The following is a 21,592-nucleotide window of genomic DNA, read 5'->3' on the forward strand; positions in this document are numbered from 1 at the left end:
CTGTCATATGTTGGCAAATAAACCAATAAGTAAAAACTGCTCAATTATATTCTTAACCTCCTTCATATATATCTGAAAATTAAGATTATGATAGGAAATTAACATTTAATGATATTACAATTCAAAATCATAAAAGATGTCTTAATTTACCTTTATTTAAGGTTGAATTAACTTCCTAGCACTATTAATCATAATGATTTTTATTGTTATTTGTTAATATTAATAACAGCTTTTCCCAACCAAAGTAGCTGTTTAAGTTAGCACAGAATGATTCTCATCATGCTCTGACTACATCTTCTGGCATTCAATTCACATAGTCTAATCCTCTTGTAAATATACATCAACTTCACTCTTACCAGATATACTTACATCAAGCATCTCAAAACCAGTGATGTCAAGAATGCCAATGAAGAATTGTCTTGACAGCTTGGCGTCCAGGACCCTGTTGATACGTGCCACCAGCCACTTAAACATTCTCTCATAGATTGACTTAGACAAGGCACCAACAGCATAGGTCACCTGAAAATCACATCAAAAGTAGTCCTTCGCCTGACAACAGTGTTCATTTTGACCCTGGGCATTCTCTATCAGTAACCACCTTCTAGTAAAACCAGCATATATTTATTTGCTTTCTGTGGTTATAGCTTTATGCTGAAGATAAGGGGAAAGGAAGAAAGAAACAAGGACAAGAGTAAAGTGAGAAGGAAGGGAGAGAGGAGGAGAAGGGAGGAGAGTTACGGGAAAGGAGGTGAGCTGCCTGGTGCCTCCCCACCCAACACTCCTGTGAGAGATTCATGTTCCTGCCACTAAAGGACCAAACCTCCTGGGGTAGGGTGGCAACATGTTCTAAAACCTTGCTGTTCAGAGTGTGGTCCTAAGACCTGCAGCATCAGAATCATGTGAGAGCTTTTTAAAGATGCCAATGCCCAGCATCTCATCCCAGACCTATGAATCAGAATTTGCACTCTGGCACAATCCCCTCTGACTCCCACGCACCATAAAGTTTCAAAAATGCTGGTAGAGTAGGTTAGGAATATGGAGTCTCTAGCTCTTTCCTGCTGCTGCTGCTGCTGCTAATAAATTGCATAACTTTTGGCAAGTGACCCAATCTCTCTAGGGTGCAGTGTCTTCCCCTGAGTTATGCTCTTGAAGATTCTTTCCAGCCCCAGGTTCCACCTATTTTATTAGTTCCCAGGGCTGCCCTCAACTCTGCATAGGGAGAATGGCAATTTAGTGCATCGTTCTGACTCAGAGTCCTCTACTGTAAAACTGAGGCCACATTTCCCCTCCCTGGAGGTGTGGGTCAAAGGCGCTCTCCTAACCTACTGGGGAGAGCTCCAACCTCTGCGTGTGATGCTGCTGCTCTGCGGATGTAGATCCTGCTGCCGTGACGCGCAGGCGCCGCTGTCGCAGCAGCTTTCTGGAGGAGTGAATTTCAGCTGGACAGTCTCCAAGCCTGGCAGGGGAATGCGCTTCAAGGACTTAACATTTAAAACAGGCCTATCACATCCATCCTTCGGCTGCCCAGGACAGTGCGCACAGCAGGAGCCAGTTGGTGTCTGGCGGTGATTTAGTTATGAGTCACCCACTCCCTGATCAGTTATCTTGAGTCATTTCCACAGTAATCCATAAGCCGGATGGCATCACAGTTTTTTATTATTGGCATCAAGAGCAGACACGCACAAGTAAAGCACCGAGAATGATTTTTATTCTTCAGAGCATCTAGGAAATCACTCTATGTCTACAGCAGTCACTTTGAAAGTTTAAAAAGAACGTGACTAACTTGCTTCCCCCCCCTATTAATTCCCTAGATACTTGAGAAGTGGGAGTGAGAGAGAAACTGGCTGCAGCTGGGGAGTAGTGAAAAACAGGAAGAAAGCCTGAAATTGTAGCAGAGGTTAAACAGACTCATGACTGAGCTCTTTTAAAAATAACCTCAAAGACTTTGATTACTTGGGGGTCAATAATATAGGATAGAAAAAACAAAACGGAAAAGGAGTGGAGTCAAATAGCTGTATTTTTAACCACCTTGATCCCTGCCTTCCTCATCTGCAAAATAATATTAAAATACGTTTGTCTCATGGTTGTTGGAAGAGATTTAATGAGACAGAAGATGTAAATATACATAGCACAGTATTTGGCACTTAGAGTCAATCCAATAAATGCTAGTTCCCCCTTTCCTATCCCTTCTCCACTTTTATCACTTCCTCATCCTTGATCCAGTATTTACTATCCATGTTGCTTTCAGCAGTTAATCGTTCTAAGCTGACTGTTTTTAATACAATGGAAGCATAAATAAGATCAACTTTGCAGACTTGCTGTTTGATTGAATGAACCGTGCATACAAAGCACACAGCACAGCATCCACAGTGAGCATTCGATGGCTACTGATCACTATCATTGTTTGATCATTATTAATCTTTTCAAAGTAAAATAACCTATTTCTAATAAGCATAGTTAGAACTCTCCTAGAATCTTAAAATACTAGACCTGAAGAGCCTTGTTTCCTGATAATCATGTATGCTGCTGCTGCTAAGTCGCTTCAGTTGTGTCCAACTCTGTGCGACCCCACAGACGGCAGCCTACCAGGCTCCCCCGTCCCTGGGACTCTCCAGGCAAGAACACTGGAGTGGGTTGCCATTTCCTTCTCCAATGCATGAAAGTGAAAAGGGAAAGTCAAGTCACTCAGTCGTCTCCGACTCTTGGCGACCCCATGGACTGCAGCCCACCAGGCTCCTCTGTCCATGGGATTTTCCAGGCAAGAGTACCGGAGTGGGGTGCCATTGCCTTCTCCGGATAATCGTGTCTAGTGGCTCCTAATTCAAGATGGCACAGCCCCCACCCAAGGGAAGGGGGCACTTTGGAACAGGATGGGCATTTCCACATCATCAGTGACTGAGAGTGTTGCTGGCACTTAGCACCTGGGAACAGGAATGCCAAACCTCCTTCAGTGTGTGGGACACTCTCATACTTGAAGAATTATCTCCTTTAGATGCCAATCATTGTTCCACTGAGACCCACAGAAGAATTTAACCTCTTCATGGGGTGCTCAGAGAGAAGGAGTATTTGACCAAAGTCCCAGAGTTAGATAACGTAAGAGCTAGAACTAAGTTTTGTATAAAGTGTTAACACTGCAAGAATTTTTGCCATCTTTTGCAATTGTCATCAACAGAGCATATACATCTCTATTCTTAGCAGTGACAATTGTCTCTATAAAGTCAGTAAAATTCCTAAGAAAAGAAAAGCCTTACCGTGTGCTTTCTTACTCTGTTTTCAGGAGATGGAGGAAAAGAGAGTGCTCAAGCAAGAAGGTGGGGAGGGGAGGGGGGCATGGAGGGTGAGGGTTTTCTTTCTTTTAATGTTGAATAATAATATATTAGCTTGCTTCACTGATTCCATTATAGTAGAGGCTGGTGTGGTAACTCAGTCCCCGAGAACACAATATTAAAGAGACGAAGGTTTGATTTCAGTCCTCCTATGGGCTCATTAGTTTTACACTGAGCAAGTCCTTGTTCTATAATCATAGCATGTCATGCATGCATGTGGTGGTGAATGTCTTAAAAAGCAAGAAGCTGCCAGACATCTCCAGCCTCACTATGAAGAAATAGTTCAACTACTTGTCCCACTGAGCATGGCTTAACGTCAGCCAATATTTCATTTATTTTAACATTTATGGAGCACCTGCTGCTTGCAGGGGACTGTGCTAGATGCTGGGGTACTAAGATGAATTAGGCACAGTCCATGGCCTCAAGAGCTCAGGTCACCAGGGAGGACAAAAATGCAGGCAAATTGTTCCCATAGAGTTGATATTATGGTAGAGATAAGCTTATTTAGTTATAGAGTAAGCTGAACTAGGAAATTGATTTTGATTAGTTGTTGAAATGTTTTAAATGACAGTCACACCAAATGCCTGTCTACCAACATATCAAAAGAAAGAGAGTTTACTGTTGTCAAAATAACTGTCTTCTGTCACAAAGTTGCACGTTTGTCTATCTCATTTTCAGATTTAGGATGTCTGCAGAGCAAGACAGTCTAGGTGTCACCTGAATACTAGCTGGGTATCCTTTGGAATGTTACTTATGTACCGTAACCCTCGGTTTCCTCAACTGGAAAAAACATAAGTATCCTTGCCTTACCTACCTCTGAGTTTTGTTGTAGGAATGGAAGGAGATAATATGAATGCTTTTTACATGTTATATGTGATCAAACCACTTTCTCTTTCCAGAAAGACTACACTTCTCAGCCCCACAGTAGCTAAGGAGAGAATTTGACTAGTTTTCACCGATAGAATCTTACTAAAAGTGATATCACTCCTAGCCCCAGGCAGTTAAAGTGTGTGTACTTTCTTCACAAATAATTTTTTCCCCTGTGCAGCAAACACTGGAGACCATGCATTTCAGATGGCCTGAGGACAAAATTGAAGAAGGTGGTCTAATCTGTATCGGGCCTGGTGTGAGTAAGAAATAAATGCCTATTTTATTGTCACCAGGATTTTAGTGTGCATGTTACTGTAGCAGGGCTTGTCTCATACTAGCACATTCCAGATGTCAATTATTATTTTGAAATACACTATCATATTTAGATGGTCTTACTAGTTGACTGTCCTGTGACTATTTACTGCACAGCCTCAGGATCAACACTTTTCAGAGCACTCATTATCCTATCATTAAAATATTCTCCTGGATACTGAACAAAACCTATATGACCTTCCATCTGTCACTTTGGTTCTCATTTTTCCCCCTCTTTGAACGCTAACTTCAGCATATGTGCTGAAACCCTTTCTTAATGAATGCATCTGATAGCCTAAAAAGTCAATATTCCAAATAGGTGATAGATTTTAATTTATCAATTTTATTCATGTCAGAAACTATATTTTTAAGAGCCTCTTAGCTAGACCACAAAGATATTTATTATAAAATGTAAAGGACTTCCCTGAATCTGAAGAGACTTGTTGCTTAAGGGGAAACTGTCAAAATGGTATCTTTCAGACTAGAAAGACTCTTAACACAAGAGCATTTACTGTGGTGTGCATCACAGATGAAAACAGAATACTCCTCACAGTAATTCTCTTTCACTTTTTTACAGAAGGCCTTGTTACAGACATCAGAAGTTGAAAAATACACAAATAAAACCTGTGTACAATTAGTACGAGAGGATAGAATCATAATACCCTGGAAGTAACTTACCTGTTCTACATTTTGACTTCTAGTAACATATTCATTACCAACTTTGATTCTAGGATGGATCAAGCCCTTCACTAGCTCAGAGGAGTTAATGCCCATGAGGAAAGCAGCCTTGCCAGCATCTGGTCAGAAGAAAGGAAGGAAAAGAAGAAGAGGAGGAGGGAGGGAGAGAAGGAGAGAGAAAATAGTAAGAGAAAAGAGGGAGGAGGAGAGAAGAAGGAAAACATTGTCAAAATTCAATCTCCACGTGAACCCAATAGACAGCCCAGAAGACGGAAAGACGGTGTGGTTAGAATGATGTAGCAAGGTAAATTGTAGTTCTGAAATAAATGCATGGACCCTAAATGATCCTAAAAGACTCTATGTCTTGTAAATGCAAATCAAAATCACAGTGAAATGCCACTACACACTCACTAGAATGGCTATAATCAAAAAGACATGAGTGTTTTGGTGAAGAAGTGGAAAAATTGAAAACTTCATACACTCCTAGAATGTAAAATGGTACAGCCACTGTAGGAAACTGTTTGGCAGCCACTCAGAAATTAAACATAGTTACTGCAGGATCCAACAATTCCACCCCGAGGTATACATCCAAGAGAAATAAAAACATATGTTCACACAAAATAGTTGTACACAAATGTTCCTAGCAGCATTACTCACAATGGTCAAAGAAAGGAAAAAAAAACAAATGTTCATCAACTGATAAATGGATAAACAAAATGCAGGATATTAATTCCACAGAACATTTTTTTAACTACAAAAAAGAATAAAGTATTGATGTATGCTTCAACATGATTAAGGGTTGAAAACATCATAGTAAGTGAAGAAGCCTGACACAAAGGCCATATATTATATGATTTTATTTATATGAACTGTCCAGAATAGGTAAATCTAGAGAGACAGAAAGTAGATTTGTAGTTGCCAGGGGATAGGGGAAAAAGGAATGGAGAGTAACTACTTTTGTATACAAGATGTCTTTTTGGGAGTAATGACATGTTAGTCAAACCACCTTCTGAATATGCTTAAACTCACTGAACTGTATATTTTTAAAGAATAATTTTATAATATGAGAATTATAGCCCAATTAAAAAAAAATCCATTTCTTGATATTGCCCCTCTTCTGAAAAGAATTGTTCATCTGAAGAGGATGAAAATCATTTTCATTATTTGCCTATTTTCCCCTTCTACGTATATATTTGTAGCTCCTTTCAATGGAACCAGAACTTGGACCATATATTTGGGTAATTCAAGACCTATCAACAGAAGCCAGGACACTTGCCCAGTATCTCTCACCTTTCCTCTTCCTGTGAGTCTCTGCCCCACAGTGCCCTCTGCTGCCTAACAAGAAGACTTACAACCCACACACTTATTCTTATATAGAATGGTATTTTCATTTTCTCAGGAAAGAAATGAAGAATGAGTGTTCTCAGAAGGAAAAGTAAATAAGCATGTATCACATCAGGTGTTAATAAAATGACAATAACACGAAAGAATGCCACAGGTGAAAAGCTATAAACACATTTTAAACTGCGTGGTTTTTTTCAGTTATCAAACAAAAGGAATATTTTGCTCAGTTGAAACCTCTCTGCTGTCTACCATTTTAAATGAATCCCGAGATATATATCTGATGTAGTCACACCATAAAGTTAATGTCTTAGAATAGAAGGAAATGCAGTCTTTCCTTACTTCATTAAGAAGTACAAAATTTCCTGAGCAATGACCACAAATAGAGAATAAATTAAAAACAAAACACAATTAAATAGCTATATGTCATCTGTATTAACAATATCCATTTCCTTTTTGTGGGGCCTTTAAAGTGTTCACAAAGACTAGAAAAGCTTGAAATGTTTGATTTATTTGTTAACTAAAGGAAATAGCAACCCACTCCAGTATTCCTGTCTAGAGAATCCCATGAACAGAGGAGCCTGGTCAGCTACAGTCCATACGGTCACAAAGAGTCAGACACAACTGAAGTGGCTTAGTATGCAAAGTCAATATATATTATACATTCTAGAAATGTATCTACAAATTCTACATCTACTCCTAATCAGTGATAATGGCCTAGGAACTCCATTGCTATGAAACCTTTCAAAATGCAAAGACTGTTTGGGAAAATAAGTGGAAAAACCAAAAGTAGAGCAGACATTCTGATCCTATACTGAGTTATTCTTGTTAAGAGCACCATGTTTGGAGACAAAAGCCTGATTATTTCAAGTTGAAAAGCCAAGGGGTAGGAATCAAAGACTTTTTGAGCCAAAGGAGAATTTAAAGAGCCTCTAACCCAAAATGAAAATATTTCAAAGGAAGGGAGAAATGCAATGTGCCTGATGAATCCAAGTGGAGCTGAACAGTAACCAATGATGTGAAAAATGAACAATTCCACAATATCCGTCCAGGAAAAATAGACAGGACTTCAGCTCTCTATGCTTTGGAAGCATTCAGATGGACAATGTAAGTAATAATAGTCTCAATTTCACACAATCTTTTTCCACTCTTAATGACAGTTCTTTGAGTCTATTTTTATCCATGAACAAAGGAAACCCAAATTCTCTTAAGGTAGTATCCCACCTTAAGCTCTAACAGAAATAGCCTTCAACATTGCAGAATTATTTCTTTCCCACTCCAGAGACATTCAATGATCTGCAGACAGGGGAGTAGTGTGCCTTGGATTTATCCCAAAGGCGTACATTAAACATCACATTTATTCATCTTCTTTTTTTAACAGAAAATAACAGTTGTCATGTTCCCCTCCTCAAAATTACTTCCTTTGCATTAAAAGTTTATAGTGTTACAACCTAGATGAAAATAGTTTAAACTGGTGAAAAAACATCCTTCTAACATTCAGGAGATGCCATCATGAAGACAGCACTGCCTATAAACATATGTTGATTGTGTGTGACCTGATGTATTCCCAGAAGAAGCTTTATAAAAATCCCACCAAAATAAACATCATTTTCTAGGACCTGGTGGATAAAACCATGAATTTTAACCAGGTTGTATCATCTTACCTGGGAGAGGTTTAGCTAGAAGGGTTCTTGTCACTGGTATGGATCAGGATAGCCTGGAGAGTTCATAAAAGAACAAAGTACTTGCCCATTAGAGGAGGTTAGGGTTTATTTTTAGCATTTCACCAGGCGATTCTGATACACATGAGAGTATGAGGGTTGGAGAACAGTCCTCAACCTTGGCTGCACATTGGGGTCACCTGGCAAGTCGTAACCACAAACCCTGATGCCTGCATCCGCCCTCAGAGATTGATTTCCTTTGGTCTGGGTAAGGCCTGAGCTTCAGGAATAGAAAAGCTCCCCCGGTGATTCTAATGTACAGCCAAGTCTGAGAACTACTCTCTAGAGAATGGTATCCAGATTTGGTAAGTATAATTAGAAGATGGAGAGAATTCTGATGGCACCTGAAAACAGATAAATAAGTAGAGAGAAACAAAGGGACAATTCTATCCCAGTACAGTCTGATATATAAATAATAAGATATAAAGACAGAAACAAAATTCAGTTTTGTCAGATGGCAAGCTGGCTAATGTGAAAAAGGGTTTTGAAAATGACCTTCAGTTCATCTTATGTATAAGGTTATAATGTAGTTTCTGAGCTGTTCACCCTTTCTTAATTTATTGAACAGTTTCTGAGCACTTGCTATGTGCAAGGCCTGGTACCAGATGCTATGGTAAGAGGACAGATAAACAAGACAAAAATCCTTGACAGCAAGGAGTTTATAATTCACGACAGTAAATAAAACAGACAAAAATAGCAAGTCAATAAAACAACTGTTATAAAGAGACAAATTATGAGTGTCATCAAAGTTTGAAAGAGAGAGAAAGATCTCTTTTGGACTGCATGAACAGGGAAGATTTCAAGAAAGAAACAATATTTGGTCTGCGCCTTGAAGGATGAGGAGGGTTTTGATGGGCAAATATGGGAGAATAAGCATTTCTGAGACAGAGAACAACATGACTTAAAGGCCCAGAGGCGGACAGTGCAGTGATGGTCAAAGATGGCAGACTGGACCAAGAAGTTAGAAAGTGAGATAAACAGAAGAGCAGGTGACTTGTAGCCACAGGAGACATCTGATACTTCTGGAAGGTATTATTTAAATAATGGGGATATATTAAAGGGGCATTTGGCAGAGAAATGGCAAATTAGAACAGCAAATTAATCAGTATGGCAAATTAATGGCAAACTAATCAGAAATATTAATTTTGTGGAAGTGTGCAAAGCAGACCAGAGGGAGGCAATTACGGAAAGTGAACCTACTGTGGGACAGGGGAGTGCAAGGGGCTGAAAAGTCTAAACCAGTAACAAGAAAGAGCAAAAGCCTGAGAAACATGATGAAGATGTTTCTAGTCTGACAAGCAGAGAGAAGGACAGTACTGTGAATATGAATAGAAGAGTCAACAGTGAGACATCACTTGAAGAAGATGATATACTGTGTTTTCGCCATGCAGAGTTTAGGGTAGCAGGAGAACATGCAATAGAAAGTTAGAAATGTGGGACTTGAACTCGAGAAAGAGGTAAAGCTAAGAATGTCCCCTTTGGTTTGGGGCCCTTCCTCTTTTCACTCTCTTCTCCATCTGTCCAACTCCTTCAACTATTTCGTAAATGATTAACCGGAAGAAAATTACCAAGGCTTAATATATTAAGAGCCCTTAGAAATCAATAAGAAAAAAATCTGTGCCTCAATTTTAAAAATGGGCTAATGATGGACACAAAAATTTAAAAAAGAAACAATATAAATAGTTGATAACCTACACAAATGTTAGCTTTATTAATACATAAAAATAAAATAAAACCTGGCTAATTGACAAGTGGAAAACAACTGCTAATATTGATGAGTATAGTGAGAAAGTCACTCAACTAGGAAAAAAAACACAAAGGATATGTCCTATGATATTAACTGACTGTTCCTGAGTAGGTAGGATTCATTTAACAAATAATTAATTACGACTATGGTAAATGCTACTATAATACAGAGCCAGACACTGTATTAATGCCTGGAAATACAGCAGTGCACACCAAATTAGACCCCTGCTCTTTTGGAGCGCCCATCTGATGGAGATTGGGGAGTAAGACAGCCAATAAAGAGCAGCTATTATGAATGACACAAACAAAAATATTCAGAGTAAGGAGACAGAGAATGATAAGAAGGAGGTAAGGGTCGTCAGGGAAGTTTTCTGATAAGGTGACAGCCAAGATGGCACCTTGACAAAGTGAGGGAGTGAGCCATGAGGATACCTAGAAAGAGTTCCCTAGAGAGGAGGAGGAGCTGGTGAAACAGTCCTGCAACAGGATTGCTCAAATACTCCCGGAAGAGCCAAGAGATCAGTGGACTGAGTGAGAGGAGTGAGAGACTGGGGAAAGGGTAGGTGAGGGTTCTGCCCCTGATTCCACGGAGGTGGGTGTGTCCACACCAAGCAGTTCTGTGGCACCAGATGGAAGTCCTACAGTTCAGCACAATTCTGACACCAACTACCTGAGACAGCATCAGAGTCCACAGGTTGAGTGCAGTCCTATTAATATAAGACTGCTTCCTCCACTTCAAAAGCCAAATGAAAGTCCAAGTTGTTGCTTAGGCTATTGACCAACCAGCTATAGTTTGGAGGTTCCAGCGACACCCTACTTGGGTTCAGTTAATTTGCTAGATTTAATTTTCAAGGGATTAGATCTGATAGACAGAGTGCCTGAAGAACTATGGACAGAGGTTTGTGGCGTTGTATAGGAGGCAGGGACCAAGACCATCTCCAAAAAAAGAAATGCAAAAAGGCAAAATGATTGTGTGAGGAGGCCTTAAGAATAGCTATGAAAAGAAGAGAAGCGAAAGCCAGAGAAGGAAAGAAAAGATGTACCCATTTGAATGCAGAGTTCCAAAGAATAGCAAGGAGAGATAAGAAAGCCTTCCTCAGTGATCGGTGCAAAGAAATAAAGGAAGACAACAGAATGGGAAAGACTAGAGATCTCTTCAAGAAAATTAGAGATATCAGGGGAACATTTCATGCAAAGATGGGCACAATAAAGGACAGAAATGGTAGGGATCTAACAGAAGCAGAAGATATTAGGAAGAGGTGGCAAGAATATACAGAAGAACTATACAAAAAAGATCTTCACAACCCACATAATCACGATAGTGTGATCACTCACCTAGAGCCAGACATCCTGGAATGTGAAGTCAAGTGGGCCTTAGAAAGCATCACTACGAACAAAACCAGTGGAGGTTATGGCATTCCAGTTGAGCTATTTCAATCCTAAAAGATAATGCTGTGAAAGTGCTGCACTCAGTATGCCAGCAAATTTGGAAAACAACAGTGGCCACAGGACTGGAAAAGGTCAGTCTTTGTTCCAATCCCAAAAGAAGGCAATGCCAAAGAATGTTCAAACTACTGCACAGTTGCACTCGTCTCACACACTAGTAAAGTAATGCTCAAAATTCTCCAAGACAGGCTTCAACAGTACGTGAACAGTGAACTTCCAGATGTTCAAGCTGGTTTTAGAAAAGGCAGAGGAACCAGAGATCAAATTGCCAACATCCGTTGGACCATCAAAAAAGCAAGAGAGTTCCAGAAAAACATCTACTTCTGCTTTATTGACTATGCCAAAGCCTTTGACTGTGTGGATCACAACAAACTGTGGAAAATTCTGAAAGAGATGGGAATACGAGACCACCTGACCTGCCTCCTGAGAAATCTGTATGCAGGTCAAGAAGCCATAGTTAGAACTGGACATGAGACAACAGACTGGTTCCAAATAGGGAAAGGAGTATGTCAAGACTGTATATTGTCACCTTGCTTATTTAACATATGTAGCGTGCATTATGAGAAATGCTGGACTGGATGAAGCACAAGCTGGAGTCAAGATTGCCGGGGAGAAATAACAATAACCTCAGATATGCAAATGACACCACCCTTCTGGCAGAAAGTAGAAGAACTAAAGAGCCTCTTGATGAAAGTGAAAGAGGAGAGTGAAAAAGTTTGCTTAAAACTCAACTTTCAGAAAATTAAGATCATGGCATCACTTCATGGCAAATAGATGGGGAAACAGTGGAAACAGTGACAGAATTTCCAAAATCATTGCAGATGGTGACTACAGCCATGAAATTAAAAGAGGCTTACTCCTTGGAAGAAAAGTTATGACCAACCTAGAGAGCATATTAAAAAGCAGAGATATTACTTTGCCAACAAAGGTCCATCTGGTCAAGGCTACGGTTTTTGCAGTAATCGTGTATGGTTGAGAGAGTTGGACTATAAAGAAAGCTGAGTGCCAAAGAATTGATGCTTTTGAACTGTGGTGTTGGAGAAGACTCTTGAGAGTCCCCTGGACTGTAAGGAGATCCAGCCAGTCCATCTTAAAGGAGATCAGTCCTGGGTGTTCATTGGAAGGACTGATGCTGAAGCTGAAACTCCAATACTTTGGCCACCTGATGAGAAGAACTGACTCATTTGAAAAGACCCTGATACTGAGAAAGATGGAAGGCAGGAGGAGAAGGGGACAACAGAGGATGAGATTTTTGGATGGCATCACTGACTCAATGGACATGAGTTTGAGTAAACTCTGGAACTTGGTGATGGATAGGGAGGCCTGGCGTGTTGCGGTCCATGGGGTCGGAAAGAATCGGACATGACTGAACAGAACTGAATTTGCTAGAGGCTCACAGAACTCAGAAAAACACTTTATATACTAAATCAATGATTTATTATAAAAGAATATAATTGAATAATAGCTAAATAGGAGAGATGCCTAGAGAAAGTTATGGGGAAAGGGTGCGGAGCTTCCACACCCTCTCCAAGGATGCCAATCTTGCCAAATTTCCCCAAGTTCAGCCACCCAAAAGCTCTCTGAACACTATGCTTTTAAGATTTCATGGAGGCTTCATTACATAGGCATTGACCACTGGTGATTGAACCTCATCTCTAGCCCCTCTCTTCTGTCCTGACAGAGATGGGACTGAAAGTTCCAACTCTCTAATCACATGGTTAGTTCTTGTGGTGACCAGACCCTATCTATAGGCACAGTCCAAAAGTCACCTTGTTAACATAAAATGCACCTTTATTGATCTCATAACTCAGAAAATTCCAAATTAAGAGCTCTGTGCCATAAACTAGGACAAAGACCAAAGATAAATTTCATATTATCGGTCACAATAGGGAGATGAAATTAGAGAGAGATTTGGAGAGATATCAGAGAAGACAAGGAGGCTATACTGAGGATTCGGAGCTTATTTGAGTAAGATGGGAGCCATTTGTGAGAGGAGGGGATATGGGATGGCTCATACTGTGAAAGGGTCATTGCTGGCTGCTCTGTGTGCAGTAATGGGGTGAGGGTGGAGGCAGGGAGATCAGGAAAGAGGCTCTCTGGATTGTCTGGTAAGAAATGGAGGCTTAGGCTAGGTGGTGGGAGTGAACATGATAGCTGTGGATGGCTGCGAGTTTTACGTATGTTTAAAGGTAGAGACAATGAAAAAGAGAGGAGTTCAGGATGACTCTAAGCTACCCATGATTTGAGTCAGGGCAACTGCGAGAGTCCAGGTGACATTTAGCAAGAAGACTGAGAAATGAAGAGCTGGTAGCAGGGGCAGGAAGAGGTGGAGAATTCGGTTCTATACAAGTTGAGTTTGAGATAATCAGCTGAAAAATGAGCAGAGAAAAGTGTCAAGAGTTGAGACCAGCAATTCTGGAGCAGTTAGAAGTAAGGAAGGTGAGCATACACTAGCAAAAAAGGTGAGAAGGAACCACCGGGGAGATTGGATGAGATGACTTGCTTCATTTGCTTATCTTTATTTTCTGCTTAATAATTATATCCTGCTTTTGTAATAAAAATAATTTCTAAAACTTTGTTTCAAAGCATGGAAAAGCAAAAAAACAACAACAATGACAAAAATAACAAAAAAAGGCAACGAGAGACCATGGAAGTATATATTAATATGTTGGTACCATGTATATATTACACTAACAATTGACACAACTGAGTGACTGAGCAACGAGAGCAACAGAGTACACTCTCTCACTGTATTCTCCTCTGAGCCCCAGTCTCCTCTTCTCTAAGCAGACTTTTTGCCCACCCTATCAACAAAAACCTTCAATTCCTATTATTCTTTATCCTTTTATTCTGCCTTTTCATTCTGATTTCATGCATGTATTTGTCCGTTTATGTGTATATTGTCTATCTCCCACAGTAGACAGTCAAGACAGAGATGATATGTTGTTCACAGGTATATCTCTAGCATCAGGTATAGTCCCTGCACAGACTGGCCTCAAAAACTATTTGTGAAACAATAGGAAAACAAACAACACAATGCAAAAACAGGCAAAGGAATTGAATAGATAGTTCTCCAAAGAAGATATACAAATGTCTAGTAAGTCCATGAAAGATACTCAACATCACTAATCATTACGGAAATGAAAATACAAGCACAACTGAGATACCACCGTGTACCCATACAGATGGCTCTTATCAAATACAAAACAAAACAAAACAGCAAGCGTTGGTGAGGATGTAGAAAAATTGGAACCTTTGTGTATCACTGGTGGAAATGTGAAATGGTGCTGCCACCACAGAGAAACAGTATGGTGGTTCCTCAAAAGATTAAACATAGAATTATCATTTAATCCAGCAATTCTACTTCTGGGTATACACAAAAAAGAATAAATGCACAGGCTCAAACAGATATGTGAACACTAATGTTAACAGCAGCATTATTCAGCAGTGAAAAGTAGAAGCAACTCATGTCTGCAAATGAACAGGTAAACAAAAAGTAGAATATACATGCGATGGAATATTATTTCGCCTTTAAAAAGGAATGAAATTCTGACACTTACTGCAACATGTTCTGAAAACATTACGCTAAGTGAAATAGACCAGACACAAAAGGACAAACATTGTATGATTCTATTTACATAAAGTATGCATAATAGTCAAATTCATAGAGGCAGAAAGTAAAATGATGTTTTCTAGGGGTTAGGGGAAGGGAGTAATAGGGAGTTATTGCTTTATACAGAGTTTCAGTTTGGGATGACAAAAAGGTTCTGGTGATTAACAGCAATGGTGGTTGCACAACAATGTGAAAGTACTTAATGCCATTGATATGAACACGTAAAAATGGGTAAGATTTTATGTTGTGTATATTTTACCACAATTGAAAATACAAAATTAAAAAAAAAATTTGTTGAACTATTTGAGTGAATATTCTTTTTTATTTTTGTTTCAGATGCCAGGAATTTTATTAAATGAAGTCATTATGACTATTATTCCTTCTTTTCATAATTGTGATTTTCTATTTTAATGATCATTCTAGACAGATCACTCACTATAGATCTTTTTGGTAAGTAGGCATGACTATAAATTTTTATAATGTGAATAAAAAGCAAAGGGAAAAGAAGCCATGTTGTTTTCAACTTAGTGAACACTCCAGCTTTGGAATTCTAAAAATCTCTGTTCACACCTTCATTATGTCACTTCATACATCTCATAGTGATTTGCTCCTTTTTCTGTTTTTCTCCAGAGTCTATATCCCAAAGGCACACTGAATCTTAGTCAATCCTATTATCACCCAAGTTTAGCAAATTTACTGGCATCATCAATAATTAATTAAGGAATGTGTCTTATTCTGAGATACAAGGACTCTACAAAGAAATGATGACTGAAAGATATAATATTTGGGGGGCATCAATTGAGGGAGATCACTGATAAATTTCAACATTTCCTAAAAACGAAAAGGTGAGGCTAACTGCAAGGAAAGGGAGTAGGTCTACCTAGGGTCAGGGATTTGAAGCGCCTGTGCGCCCTGTTTACAAAAGTAATCCTTACTTTCTGTGCCATCTGCTTCCACTTGGTCTTCTCTGGGTTTCTGCTTAAATTTCATGTTTCCAAAGTGCAGGATGGCTCCAGTGAGTTTATAAGATCCATACTTCTCATCAGAAAGAAAGCCTAAGATGTCCATGGCTTGCTGTAAAAAGAGAAGCAGATGGCCAAGTATTCATTTGCTTAATAGCTGTAGTAAGCACTTCACCTCTGCTGTGTATCACACCTCCCTCCACTCGCGGGCCGTGGGCTGCCTGCCGGAGGGAAGGAAATGGATTACCACAGCCCTGAAGTGTGACAGTTCTGTTCAAACTAATGCAAATTGGTTTGAAAGTGCCCTGTTGGCCCTTGGTCACCTGTAGCCTGCTCATCCCTTTAAAAGAGAATTAGGAAGGCATATGACTTGACTTGTTTAACTCAGTAGTTTTAGAACTCTCCTCAGATGCCTTCTCCTCTCCTGTTCCTCTCTTCTCCCTTCCAATAATCTATCATTAACTGGCTATATGAGCTCAATTATTTTGCCTTCATGGTTATGGGATAAAGTAGCACCATATCTGATGGGTTGCTTATTTCTGGGATCCCATATGTTCTCCCATATTTATTCCAGATTCATTTTAACAACTGGCAAAAGGAAGTATTTAAGAAAAGAAGAACTATGTCACCAAAGAACAGCATCCTAAGAAGCCACTGCACATGGTAAGAAGTGAGATCTCACACACTCCAGGAGGGCGGAAATTGGTAATCCTTCTAGTAGTTAATTTAGAATATGTATCGAGAGACTATAAAAATTTCATAACCCTACCTTTTAGAAATCTAGCATAAGATGAATCTGATACACAGGAATGTACCCACCTACAAAGATATTCACCATAGTAGAAAAAAAAAAAAAACTCAACCTTGAGTCTAACAATAGGAGAATGGTTAAATAAACTGTAGAACAAATGTCTGATAAAATATTAAGTATCCATTAAATGTTTATGAAGAGTATGTAATAACACTGAAAATGCTAAACGTTAATCAAAAAGCAAACAATACATCAAATAGCATTTGTAGAATGATTATGATCCTTGATTTTAAAAAACACCAAAACAACTACATAACAGCAATCCCAAAGAGAAAAAAAATAAAAGAATGAAAACAGTCATTATCATTGCATTGAAGCATCTTCCTACTTTTCTATATGTATCAAAAAATACTGACGAAATAAATAAGTATAAAACTCTGGACAGAAGCAGTCCTATAGGGGCACCTTCCACTCTCCACCCCTAGGGGAAGGAAGGTCACTTCTCCAGGACCCTTCGGAAGAGAGGAGATCTAAGATGCTTTTTTCCATGTCTCATTGTCATTACCAGACTTTGCTCTGATAACTAACAAGCCTTACATCCGTGGCCAGCAGTTCTTCAGCATCATCCAAGCTCTCCACAGCAACTGTTCCATGAGAGCAAAAGTGAAAGTCAGAGGGATTTTCAGACACCAGGCACATATCTGCAGTGGGAAAACCATCAGTTAAGCAGCTTACAGAAATCCACAAGGGTTCAGAAAATAATTGACCAATATTCACAGTTTACTCTTACGGCTTACAGCATACTTGTAAACAAGCCAAAATAAAATCCATATTCTACACCCAAACCTCTGCAATCAATTTCTGCCCTCTATTAACTTGTCAGTCATGTTCTAATGCCTCCCAAGAGAAGATCAGACAGGCCAAATCGGAAAGCAGATTCAATTGCAGCCACTTGAATTGGTGTGAAAAAGAAAACAGATAATGCATGTTGGCAAAACTTGAAAACAGGAATTTGGCCTAGATATGTGGTTGAGGGCCAGAGAACAACAACAACAACAACAACAAAAAATGGTTTGTAAAATTTTAAGTATAACAGGCCTGAGCTTCAAAAGCTAGGCAGCAGGCAGAAACTGGGGTCAAAACCCAGGGAACATTAGCAGTATAACCCTGTCACATCATGTCCTCCCTATTAGGAGGCTGAGTCTGTCTTTCAAGGGATCCATAAATCAGCTAGTGCGTTCACTGCTGCACCTCTGATATGCCTAAGACTCCTGACATGATTCACCTAGTCAGGAAGCATAATGCAGGCTGAAGCCAAGGCAGGCCATCAGCAGCATGTCTGCAGTCAACTTGGCCAAATCACATTAACCTCTTAAAGCCTGACACTTGCTCCCAGTGAAGTTTTATAGAGCCCATTTGAGTTTTCTGTTTAGCACTCAATGAAGTGAAGTTCTATTATCCTGAAGTTAGAAACAAAGAAATTGGACTATGTGAATGTTCCAAATGCTCTATTTGGAAACAATCCAAGCGTCCATCATTAATTATTCCTCAGCAAACAAAAGCATGCACTATGAACATGTGCTACAGCATGGAAGCATCTCAAAATAATTTGCTGAGTGAAATAAGCCAGACAAAAGAGTATCCACTGCAAGATTCCATCTTATAAAATTCTAGAAACATTTACTAATTGTCGTGACAAAGCACATTAGTGGTTGCCTAGGTACTGGGTTGGGAGAGGAGGGCTTGAAGGAGTCAGAAGGGGCAGGAGGGAGGGATTTCAAGAGATCAGAAAACTTCTGAATGGATATATGCATTACCTCAATTGTGATGGTGGTTTCACCTTATAGATACACACGTCAATGTTTACACTTAGGTCAATAACACTTCAATAAAGCTATTTGATAAAAGTAATTGGGCTAACCCAAAAGAAATCAGGCTGAATTCAAGTATAATATATATTTTAAATAGAAATATAGTTCATAATAATTTTTAAAGTATTTCTTTCAATGGAGATTTAAATGTCCTTTACATGTTAATACTTCTCAGGAATCTCCTATATTATTCCTCATACCTCACTTTATATCAATATCTATTAGAAATCTAGTAATATGCCAGGAATTATTGTAAGTTTTATGGATACATCAGTGAAAAAAAAAAGTCATTCGTGCCCTCATAAAGCTTATATTCCAACAGAAGACAGAATTAAAAGTAAATTAGTAAAAATATGACATGTAAAACAGTAGTAAGTGCTAAGGAGAAAAATAAAAGGGAAAAGGAAGAAAAAGTCTTGGATATGCAGAGTTTCCATTTTTAACCCAGTGATTAGAGAAGGCCTCCATAAGGTAACATTTGCGTAAAGAGAGTTACAGGAGAGAGTCATAAGTGCAGGAAGAAATTTCTAAGAAGAAAAAAAGCAAATGAAAAGGCCTTGAGGTGGGGTGCTTGCCTGGAATTTTGAGTGGCTAAGGTTGGTAAAAGAAAGAGTAGGCCATGAGGTCCAAGAAGCATCCAGAGGCCAGATTATAGTGCCTCACAGGCCATGGTGAGGATATGGGCATTTCTGCTCTGTGTGAGATAGGAAGTCGCAAGAGGTTTTTGAACAGAAGAGTGACATCATCTGATTTTTTTTTTTTTTAATTTACTGTGGCTGTGGTTAAAGACAGAGGGAGAGGGTGGAATCAGGGATAACAAGAAAGTTAATTCAGGAGGGAAAAAAATGGTACTTGACTTGGGGGTAATAGCAGACATCATAAGAAGTAGCCAGAGCTTGGATTTTGAATGGAGTAGAGTCAACAGGATTTGCTGATGAAACAAATGAGAATAATGTGGGAGAAAATTCTGATCAAGGATAACTGCAAGGGTTTGTGCCCAGGCAAGCAGAAGGATGGAGAGGCCTTCAGATGAGCCACTAAACACTGTGGTGGGAATAAGTCTGGTGGGGTGGAGTTTAGGAACGAGGTTGTAGGCATGTGAAGTTTGAGACGCCTATTAAACATCCAAGTGGAGACATAAAAAAGTCTGTTATCTGTGAGTCTGGAATGCTAAAGAAAAGTCTAGACTTAGGATCAAACTTTGCAAGTCATCAGATAGAAATGATCCTTAGATGATCTGTCACCACAAGACAAAGCCAAGGACTGAGCCCCAGGGCCCTCTAAGTTCATGTGCTGGCTGAAAGAGAGCAACCTGCTACGCAATGCCCAGAGGTTTAGGGGAGAGGCCTAGGGGGAAGATTTTCAGGAAGAGGGAGTCATCAAGGGTATCAAATACTGTCCTGACTACACGCTATCAAGACTCTCTCTGTATTTTATGCAAGATTCATTCATGACTTTACTGATGACCCTCAAATCTATATTTTCTGAGCTCCAGACCTAGATCTCCAACTTCTTGTTAGACATTTCAAGGTGAATGGCCACAAGTAGCTCAAACCCAGCATTACCACAATTGAATCAATGATGTTTACTGTGTCTACCCTGAAGCTATTCTTCTGTGGTTTCTTATGCAAGTGAATGTCACCAACACACCCAGGCCAGACACCTGGGTGCCACAATGCCTTGTCCCTTCACTCAGCTCAAATGCAGACATCATCTCCATGTCTTTCAAAGCAAAGCATTTATTTAACCTATTTTCTCTACTGTAGGCATATGCTATGGGAGGAGGAAAGGATACAAAACTGAAATAGTCCTTTCCCTCAAGGAGGCTGGAGGAATCATATACCTAAACCATACAAAAATGGGGAACACGTGTATACCTGTGGCAGATTCATGTTGATGTATGGCAAAACCAATACAATATTGTAAAGTAATTAACTTCTAATTAAAATTAAAAAAAGAAAAGAAAATGCTGTACTTTAGGGTGGAGGCATGTTTTAGTTGGCTGACATTAAAAACAAAATCTATTTTCCAAGATTGGTCTGCCAAGATTACCTTTTAGATCATTCTAGATCCACCTTTTACAGAATTTTTATTTTACTCATGTTTATTATATCATTTTTTATCATTTCATCCTAGTCATGATGATCAAATGTGCTATATCTGACATTATTTTCTCCATGTTAAATATAAGGAAAATAAAAGGCTAGAAAGGCATCCTAATTGCCCAGAGGCAAATTAATGAAAAACTGAATTTAGAACATAGTCTCTAATGCTTCTGCTAGACTATGCCACCCACTGCTCCAACCTGTGTGAGTGACTGTGACAAGACTCCATTTCCTCCTTTGTCATAGACAGAAGAAGGGTCTTTCTTCTGTGCAAGCTCAACACTGGACAAGCACAGAGGGAGATGGAGCAGAGAGCAAGAACACTGTGTGCCTGAGGACTGGAAGACCAGGTGGATGAAAGAGCCAAAATTCAGGAGGGGGCTGGTAATAAGCCAGAATGTTGGGCCCAAGTGCTACATGTGAATTTTCCCTCAATCTCCCCTCTTCCAGAAGCATCATTTCTAGAAGTCATTTAGCACACCCAATGGACTTTTCTTCTATCTCCTTACAACCAGAAATATGGCTGCTGCACTGGAGTAACCATTCCCTGGGGCAGCTGCCCTTGGCAGGAGGTGGCTGCTCTAGAGAAGCAAGAGTGTTTGAGGAAGCCAAAAAGGCCTTTAGCTCAAACATCTTCCCCACTGGGCCTTATCAAAACTTCTTTTCAAGGAGCAATAAATTTTAATTGGGTTGAGGATTGAGGTTTTCTCAGAAGAGTATCATGTAAACAGGGATTCCTTTATTTAATTAATTTCATTTCTACCATGAGAAATGGCCTTGAGAGAATGAAAAAAAGTATATGCATTTCATGAGACACTATTGAGTCAGAGAGGCTGTCTAGGCCAGAAAG

General features: G+C 39.5%; 1 protein-coding gene across 1 annotated transcript in view; it reads right to left on the bottom strand.

Annotated features, from left to right (window-relative positions):
- The window catches only part of MYH15 (myosin heavy chain 15), a 139,306-nt gene that overhangs the window by 103,211 nt on the left and 14,503 nt on the right, over positions 1-21,592 (bottom strand). The window contains exons 9-12 of the mRNA XM_018050029.1: positions 17,364-17,467; positions 15,989-16,127; positions 5,187-5,305; positions 370-519 (exon numbers count right to left, since the gene is read on the bottom strand). Of these exons, the coding sequence (XP_017905518.1) occupies positions 370-519; positions 5,187-5,305; positions 15,989-16,127; positions 17,364-17,467 (512 nt within the window). The remainder of the gene's footprint in view (positions 1-369; positions 520-5,186; positions 5,306-15,988; positions 16,128-17,363; positions 17,468-21,592) is intronic.

The sequence above is a fragment of the Capra hircus genome, chromosome 1 (genome assembly GCF_001704415.2).
Source record: "Capra hircus breed San Clemente chromosome 1, ASM170441v1, whole genome shotgun sequence".
In the NCBI taxonomy this organism is placed as follows: Eukaryota; Metazoa; Chordata; class Mammalia; order Artiodactyla; family Bovidae; genus Capra; species Capra hircus.